Source organism: Aplysia californica, unplaced genomic scaffold, assembly GCF_000002075.1.
Source record: "Aplysia californica isolate F4 #8 unplaced genomic scaffold, AplCal3.0 scaffold00268, whole genome shotgun sequence".
NCBI classification, from domain to species: Eukaryota; Metazoa; Mollusca; class Gastropoda; order Aplysiida; family Aplysiidae; genus Aplysia; species Aplysia californica.
In genome coordinates, this window is record NW_004797538.1 from 151,682 (window position 1) to 161,022 (window position 9,341).

The following is a 9,341-nucleotide window of genomic DNA, read 5'->3' on the forward strand; positions in this document are numbered from 1 at the left end:
AGCTGTCTAGATCTAGATTAGGCACTTGGATATCGGCCCGCGCGGCCCGAGATTTTCGTTCACCTGCGGCCGCCGCGTTTTGTGTCAGAAATCGGGCCCCGTGAGGGGGGTACCTATTTGTTTTGTTTCGTTTATAGTGTTCTTTTCAATTTATGGATTACTTCCGCCTATCAAATTAAAGAGGAAAGAAAGGCGCGTATTATGGCGTTTTCCACTTCGGGATCGGTTGTGTGTGTTCGGAGTTACAAGGAGTTAAAAATAAGGTAAGTTCAAGCCTTTATATTTAAAGAGTATATCTTTTTTTTTTTAGGTACTCCTCACAGTCTTTTCTTCAACCTTTTATCTCTTTTATTTGTTAATTTCAATGTTGTACGTTGAGGCATAAGCGTGTGAGCCCTAATTTAAATAGGTCACTCTCCATGAATGGGCATGACCTATTATCGATCGCGCTGCTGAGCGTGAACCGGGAGGTCATGGCGGCCATTGCGGAAAGCGAACTTAACCCACGCTAACGTGTATTGTTGGCGTTTATTACCTCTTAAACGGCATTGAAGAATGTTTTATAGTAGAAGATATGATTCATTTTAAATTTTGGAATGTAATATGTATCACTGTTGTATAATTTTTATGAATTTGCACCATGTAACAATCAGTAAGGAGTCTTGGGTGGGGGGAGGGAAATGTAACAGCCTTGGCCTTGTTTTGTTTCTGTGTTACTGTCACTGTTAGACCATCGATTTCACGCAAGTTTTTACTTCTTTTGTGTGCTTATATTGTCTTTAAATATTTTTTCTTCTTAATTGTTTTTGTGTGTGCTTGTTATTTAAATATCTCTTTAAATTTTCATGTACTTTGTCCAGTTTGTTTTAAGATACATGTTTATTAGAAGATGTTTTTTCTCTTGTCTAGTCATCTACACTCTCCCTTTACTAGAGTTGTAGTGTGAAAATGTCAAATTTCCATCCACTGCTCACAAATGAATTTATTTACTTCATTGATGAATTCATTGCTTTGCTTTTTTTTTTCTTTCCACAGCCCCTGATCACAACCTGCCACTGTTCCATTGGATTTATTGACAGCTCACCAGAATAAATCCTGACTTTAATTAAAATCCAGAAATGCTTGCGGAGTTGGTCGAATTCACAGAAAAACTTGTTTGAACAAGTTGCAAAAAAATTGAGCACTTAAGAAAGCATTTGTTGCAGACAAGAAAAAAAAAATTGACATTAATTTAACAATATCAAGTTGGCAGACTGGGTGAACTAAACAATTGCCAGAAATAAAGAAAGAATAAATAAGTATTGTGACACAATTGCGTGCTTCAAAAAACATGTCATATTTCACAACTAATTGTCTTTGAAGAAGTTGAACATTTAAATAAACACAATAAAAATATAATGAAAAACTTGCTGAACAAACTGAAGTAATAAAATTAGAAGAGACTATTGTTTAACTTACAGGGCAATCTCATGAGTTAAAGATGTAAAAGAGAAATCAAAGATAAAGACAGAGTAATTGATCATTTACATGACAAATTAAAACATGAAAGAAACATTCTAACAATAACATGCAAAATGAATTTTAAAAACAGTATTATCATGAATTAAGGTAGACTAAAAAACACTAGTTTGCAGCAGCTGTAGACACAAATGTTAACTTTAAAAACTTCTATGCTCATCTTATTTTAGGCGACCAGCTGTTTTGTTAAAATATATTATATTTTTTAATCAGTTTTTTGTTAATTCTACTGATATTTGATATGTAGATGTTCCAAAAGAAAGGCCTTAAAAAGACCTTCAAAATGATACCTCAATTATTGATGTAGCTTAATTTATAAGAAAGTTATGGCAAAATATATTGACCGCAGGACGATGCGGTCACGTTACACAACACAGTGTTACATAATATTACCCAATATTACCCACCACGACATATTTTAAAAATATCGTCTGACTGTTATTTTGTCCTCAATATCACAAGGTTTCAGAAAATGTTTGGTTTTAGCATGTACGCAGCAGCATATTGAAGCAGCTTACATTTCCCTTATTGTCCTTGCTGTTTCGATCACAAAAATTGCCTTTTTTTTCTATATAGATGTTATCCCCTCGAAAAGATCTTTAAAATGCAATATCTCAAAAACGGTTCAACATAGAGCAATAACTAAGGTAGCGTTGGAATCGTGTCACTGAGCTCTTTGCATTGGTATTGTTTTTAAAGCAATTTGAAAGCTTTGAAATTTTTATCCAAGTGCCTATCTAGATCTATGGAGGGTTATTGATAACGACACATATAGAGCTAGCATCTGCGTTTGTCGAGGCCACGACCAATCAATCGTGGCTCGATTTTTTGGTCCCCGAAAAAGTCAAAAAAAAAAAAAAAGAAAATGAACCTCTTTACTTTTGAAAGAAAGTTCACTTAGCTTCACTTCGTCTCTTTCTCACTAGTTGTCACCACTTTGATTTGTTGAATACGTTACAGTTACATACGATTTGTATTGCTGTTCCTCTTTTATTTTTCGTTTATTTTTCCCTCTTTGTGGTGTTATATTTTGTTGGTGTGTATTTTTTTTTCCTTGATGTGTTGTTTTTCTATTAATTTTTTTTGTTGGGGAAAAATGGGGGGGGGGGGGGGGGGGGGGGGGGTTGTATAGTGTAACGTCATTTAATTTGATGTTTCTACAAAAGGTATTGTGTAACGTCATTTAATTTGATGTTCCTACCTTCATTAGATTCTAAATATATATATATACCTGTATAGATTTAAATGTGCTATGTTAGAGCGTTCCACCAAAACCAATTACATGTACTGACACTGGCAGGCCCCTTGTGTGTGATTCCATAATTTCCATGCAATATCCTGTACTTTTTTTTACAAATGACGCACATTTAGGGTTAAAACGGTCAATCTTCTTCGGACAGGTGGACACACGCCCTTATTTGTTAATTGTTGTGGTTGTTTCTGGGCTGTTCTAGTTTTGATTTCATTCTGTTGTGAAACCTTTCTTTTTCACGTTTTTACACTCATCTAAAAATCTCTAGACTAGATCTAGATCTAGATCTAGCTCTTGAAAATTGAAATAGATCTAAACCCAAAAATTTGCTCCGTTTTTAAAAAAATGTACGATAACCGTCCACTCAATAGAAAAGAGGGTCAGATTTCTCAGTCTCTCGGGTGCCTCAGGCAGTACCCGCCTCGCTAAACCAGTGGGCACACGGCCGGAGGAGAAGCTGAGAACAGATACCACCATTGATTTGCTCCTTCCCAGACCTCGCAGAATGACGGAATGAAAGTTGGCGCCGAACTCTGGCAAATAGGCAAACAATCACGACCAGAGCGGAAGCCGGAAACCGTTCGGAGAAATAAAGATCGGCACTATTTCTCCGAACGTTCGGAGAAATAGTCACTTCGTTTATATAATGAAAAAACCCCAAAATATGGGACGTTCTTTGGTGAGTTTTGAGACAATATTCGTCATAACTCGCTCATTTCTCGGAGTATTTAAAAGAAACTTGGCAACCCAGTGCAGAATCTAGTCCTGCTTTCAGATTCTTCATAGCTATCCTATTTTTTGAGTTATGAAGACGTTTATAGGTAAAAATGTGGCGGTTTTCGGTGCGTTTTGAGACAATATTTGTCATAGCTCGCCTATTTCTTGGAATATGTAAATGAAACTTGGCAGTCTAGATCTAGTACATTTTTTAATGCAGAATCTAGTCATGCAGTCAGATTTTTAATATCTGTCATACTTTTTGAGTTGTAAAGACATTAACAGGTAAAAAAGTGGCGTTCTTTACAGATTTACAAAGATTATCAGTCATATGTTCTCCGAAAGTCATGATATTTGAATGAAACTTGGCAACATAAAAGGTTCCTCCTTGCCAAGCAATGCTCTGGATCAATTTGTCACAAAAATGTAAATAGAGAGCTGGATTTATTAGTCTAATAAATCCAGTTCTCTACTAGTAAAAGCATGCATACTTTGTTATAGAAAATAAGATCGTCTCTGTGTATATCCATTGTTGGACAGTGTCCTATTGTGTGGTAGATTAAGTTGCGTTCAGATAATATAGTTTACAAGTCATGGGAATATTTCGCATGTGTAGACTACAACTCATACAATAAATGTAACATATTTACACCCCCCCCCCTCTCTCTCTCTCTTTCTCTCTCTCTCTCTATCTCTCTCTCTCTCTCTCTCATGCGCGCGCACAAACACACACACGCATGCACGCGCGCGTGAACGATAACAATGTATAAACGGGGCTATCTTCCCAGACTTGACTAAATAAGTATCATACTCTTTAATAACAATCTTAATGCCTCACTTTTCCAAACAGAGCGCACAGGACGAGTCCAAGTGTGTGGTTTCCCAAGAGGGGGGAAAAGACTTTCATAACGCAAACACTTGTAATGTCATACCAGTTCTCAAGATGTTTGCTTTTCTATTTCTATTCTTCTGTCATGCAATCAAGCAAATAAAAATGACTACATCTATTGTATTGTGACTAAAATGCAACACAAACGCAAGTTATCAGGGCCCCCGTTTAGTTTTCAAGTATCCTTCCCCCACCTTTTCCGGTTCACATAAGCGGGGCCTCGTTTGTAGCGCCCGAGGCGACCGATGGCTGATGACGTCACTCAGTGGAAATTTCCCAGCCGCAGGTCGTTCGCAAATGGCAATGCCGTTTTTTCCCTTAGTTACTCCCACATTTTTAAAGATGACGCAAAAACCGCTAAACACAGAAGCTTGAAATTTTAAGGGAATAAAGAAAAATGGTGTACAACGTATCAGTCAGTTTGACAAATCACAGCTCCGAAAAATCTTCAAAGCGCACCACATCAACCACTTTCGCAAACGTTTTCGACTGCTTCTAGGATGGGTACAATGTTGTCAAACTGCATACTACTAGATTGACCTCTTTTCTGATTGGCTGCCAAGTTTCATTCATATCCATTCACGAGAAGCGGCGTGAGAGCGAGTTGAAGACAACCTTTGCGTTAGTGCGTCCCGTGAAACACCCCCGCTGCGGGGGCCAAAAATCGGCAGAACAAAACGCGCTTGGTGGGCATTGCTACACAATTCAATAAAGAAAAGACCAAACCCTGCTCCTCTATTCTATTCGGGAGGATTTTCGTAATGAGCGACCACTATGAGACAGAGCAGAATTGAGGGCTAGGGGTAGAGTTAGGCAGTTAGGGTTTGAGTTTGGGGTAGGTTTAGGGTTAGGGTAGGCCTCTTCTTTATTGTGGTTATGGAAGTCCTTCCTTCTATTCTACTCTAGATATCTATCTCATTGTGGTCGCTCGTTACGGAAGTCCTCCCAACACAACTACACAAGCGGATAGCTGGAACTAGATCTAGAGACTAAAAGAGTAGCTCTAGATCTAGATCTAGTCTAGAGAACAACAACTAAACACCATTGGCCGATATTTATAGTACAGCCATCTTGTTTGACGTTATTGAGGGATTTCCACGTTGTCAGTCATGGCAGAGAGTATAATCCCTTCTTCCCTATAGAAGTACTGGTCATGGTGGCTGTGTGGCAACACGACCGCACGATGGCAGCGTGCCTTCTCGGATTTTCTTTGCAACGTACAAAACTGTTGGGTTCGGTTGTCTGTGGTGTTTGTGCAGCACCCTTCTGCTGCCCAGATTGATTCTGAAGCTGTACACTACATAAACTGAGAAGAAGACTAAGCGTAGGCCTACATCAACGAAACGGAAAGCAACAAAGTGCAATGATGCAATGCAAATGGTCGACCGTTTCAATCCAGATCGTTTCTTTTAAAGATTTTGTAAGCACAAGAAATTAAGCACTTACAAGAGATTGGACTCAAAATAGGAATAGGATGCTTGAGCTGCTAATGGAGTAGTACTAGATCTATATAACTTACTGGAAGGAGCTTGGAAACTTGACAGTGCAAACCGCGCGCTAGGCCTATGCTAAATCGTCACTATTTTTCGAATCACGATCAGATGACGCGGCGGGCATACCCTACCCCTTGCGAGGTCAAACACAATGGCTGTTACTATAAATATCGGCCAATGACGTTTAGTTGTTCTCTAGCTATCCGCTTGTGTTGTTGGCCGGCTAACTTTCTTAATTTGGCGTCTTTTTTGTTTCTAATGTAATGATTGTTAGGCTAGAAAAATTAGATCTAGAAGTTTTAGACCTAACTTAAAACAGATTCTAGATCTACTTACTTTAATAGTTCTTATATACATACGACTACACAACAAGGCCTAAACTGGGCTACGGTTGGCTGAACTTTTGACCCATAAATACATAGTAGGCCTACGATACTCTTGGACTAAATTTGACTCCCCGCACTCTCTGTCTCTCTCCCTCTGTGTGTGTGTGCGTGCGTGAGTGCTTGCTTGATTGCTTTAGTGTCTCTCTCCTTGTCTATTTCTCACTTCCCATAATATATTTATAAATCTCTCTCCCTCCATGTCACTCTCACCACCCTCCCTCTTCAGTGCTTTCTGGCCTCTCTCTCTCTCTCTCTCTCTCTCTCTCTCTCTCTCTCTCTCTCTCTTTCTCCCTCTCCCTCTCCCTCTCCCTCTCCCTCTCCCTCTTCCTCTCCCTCTCCCTCTCCCTCTCCCTCTCCCTCTCCCTCCCTCTCTCAAGATAGGGTAACAAACGAAAAAGTCCCCATTTTGTAACATGTATTACTAATACTACTAAATTCTTCTTCTCCTTCCTCCTCTTCTCCTTCTATTTTTTCATCTTCTTCTTCTTCTTCTCCTCCTCTTCCTCCTGCTCCTCCTCTTCCTCCTTAGACCTCTTCTCCTCCATCTCCTCCTCCTCCTCCTCCTCCTCCTTCTATGAGGGCTCCAAACCGACGGAGACAATTAAAATCTGCTGATTTACAAGACTTACTTACACATTACTTTTCTGATCAGGTGGCCGTCTAGGTAATTCTTAGTTTACCTGTGAATACACGCACATACTGATGATACTCTTCTCCTCTTACAGGATCATTGTTCACCTTTTTATGCTTTGTTTTTTCATTTCAGTTGTGATGCAGAGCCAATTGCCCTCGCTAAGTATGTATGTGCCCTGCTCAAGAAAAATAAGCCAGAGCAAGACTTGAAGGATATTTGCATTGATCAGCTGGACGTTTTCTTGCAACTGAGTAAGTTCTTTGTACTAACTGAAGAAAAGATTAATATATTATAAGTCATTGCACATTATAACCAATAGAGGCTAGTAGCCATTTTATGCAGCCCGTCAGAGAGCTCTTTTCAATAAATAAGATATGTGTTAGGGGTGTGCATGCAACATGTGTGTGTGTCAGATGGGCAGCCAGCACATGTTCGTGTGTATGTGTGGTAATGGTGGCTGTGTGTGATGTGTTTGGACATGGTGGCAGTGATTGTCAGTAGAGTGGCAGAGATTAATGTTTTGTCAGGCTACTAAACGGTCATAGACAAGAGATAATTCGGCAGGTCTGTGGAACCAAAGATGTGGTGGGTCTAGTTAAAATATTGTGTACACTATAGCACAAGTAGTTTAGTTTTCAACTTGTATCTAGGGCACGTTCGATTTAGTATCAAAGGAAATGACTTTTGTTTGGTACCAGTCGCTCTGTATTTACGAAGTTGAAGGGTTTAATGAAGGGGGGGTGGGGGGGGATAGTGGACTTAGAAATTTACAAAGTGTACCAAGCTCTCTTGCCAACTTTATTTTACTGACCAGACAAGAAGATAAGACATTATATAAGAGCAGCCGTGGACCAAGAACACATAAACTGAAGAGACAATAAACACCTGTATTAAAAGATGTCGACAGAGCACTTTTATTTTGTGTTGTGGTTCAAACAACAAAACAAAGTAATGTGCAAATGTGGCTCTATTGTTCAGGGACTATGCCAAGAGATGTGACCGGACCACTCACATGAGAAAGCACTTTGGGGCACTATTGGTTCTTTCACGTAACACTCCAAACATGACACATTGAGAACAGAAATATATTTCTATTGATGTTCGGTTTGGAAAATACATTATGTTACTCATACCTTTCTCGGAACAAACACCTGTATTCAGGAACTTGAAAGTCGGGCCTGCAGAATTCTTTATTTTTTTACATAAATGCTAGTTTCTTTGTACACATGCTCATCAGTTCATTGTAGCCTGTGATGTGCTTTAGGATTTAAGTTTTGCTATTGGTATGGATCGACTGTTATGACAATTATAACTAAATTTTTTTTTTGTGTGTATGTGTCAATAACAGAGACAAAGCCGTTTGTGGATGAGTTGTTTGAGGCTCTCCACTCCAAGGCCTATATTCCTCCTGAAAGTGAAACCAACAAGCCTCGGCCAGCCTCAGTGGCTGCCAGCAAAAATGACAAAAGCCCTGCCCAAGGGGGAGAGAAAGACAAGGTTGATGGACCACGCAAAAAGTCGACAGAGGTGGGTATTGTTGTCTTTTCTTCAGGGACTGTACTTTTTATTGAATTCGTTTCTGTTGTAAGTACTAGTGAAATGAAATAAAGAAGTGGAAACCTTGATAGCTGTTTTTCTGATTTAACTCAGGACATAACCTTTGGAGTGAATCAAAGATTATTTTGAATGGTTTTTTTGTGAGTAAAAGAGTTTAAATGTATGTGGATTTTGCTATCATGTATGTGTTTTAAATTCAAAGGAAAGAAACGTAGGGGCAAAAATTTGGGACTTGAAAATCTGTTTGTTAGAGGCATAATGATATTTGAAAGAGATGCTAATGACTTTTTAAATTATTTGCTAAAAGAAATGCAACTTCTGTCTATTGCATTCATTGTTGGAAATCTCTTTATCTGAGCAAGAAGACATTTTGTGATTCTTGTATTTTTCAGCAAATTTCCTCCTCTACTGATGGCAAAGACACAAGCTCTGTGGTGACCACTCAAGCTTCCTCCACACCAAGCACAGTAACAGCTGCCTCTGGCACCAAAGACACTGCTCTGTTTCCACACTTAGCCAAAGACTCAACGAAAGAACCGTCAAAGGACTCCAGGGACGCTGGTCCTCGATCCGGCTCTAAAGAAGGGCGGGACAAAGATCGAGACCGCGACGTCGACAGTTCGAGGGACCGGCGGGACTCGTGGAGAGATGAGAAAAAGCAGAACGACATCAGAGACGCGCGGGACATCATCAGAGAGAGGGGAGAGAATCGAGACAAAGGGGACACACGGGAAGTGCGAGAGCCCCGGGACCGTGAAGTGAGAGATCGGGATCGGGACAGAGACTTTAGGAGGAGGAGGACGAGGAGCAGGAGCTTCAGCCCTCGTCGACGGGATTAGTAAGTGGGCAGTGTGTGTGTGGGTGTGGGTGTGTGTGTGTGTGTGTGTGTGTGTGG

The 9,341-nt window shown here is 39.9% G+C and overlaps 1 protein-coding gene and 1 long non-coding RNA gene across 2 annotated transcripts in view; both read left to right on the plus strand.

The window, feature by feature from the left end:
- The window catches only part of LOC101864156 (RNA-binding protein 26), a 32,705-nt gene that overhangs the window by 975 nt on the left and 22,389 nt on the right, over positions 1 to 9,341 (plus strand). The window contains exons 2-4 of the mRNA XM_005101013.3: positions 7,022 to 7,140; positions 8,238 to 8,416; positions 8,839 to 9,284. Of these exons, the coding sequence (XP_005101070.1) occupies positions 7,022 to 7,140; positions 8,238 to 8,416; positions 8,839 to 9,284 (744 nt within the window). The remainder of the gene's footprint in view (positions 1 to 7,021; positions 7,141 to 8,237; positions 8,417 to 8,838; positions 9,285 to 9,341) is intronic.
- Positions 9 to 1,575, plus strand: LOC106012125. The gene is made up of 2 exons (XR_001184947.2): positions 9 to 263; positions 1,036 to 1,575. It is a non-coding gene; the product is annotated as an uncharacterized LOC106012125 (long non-coding RNA).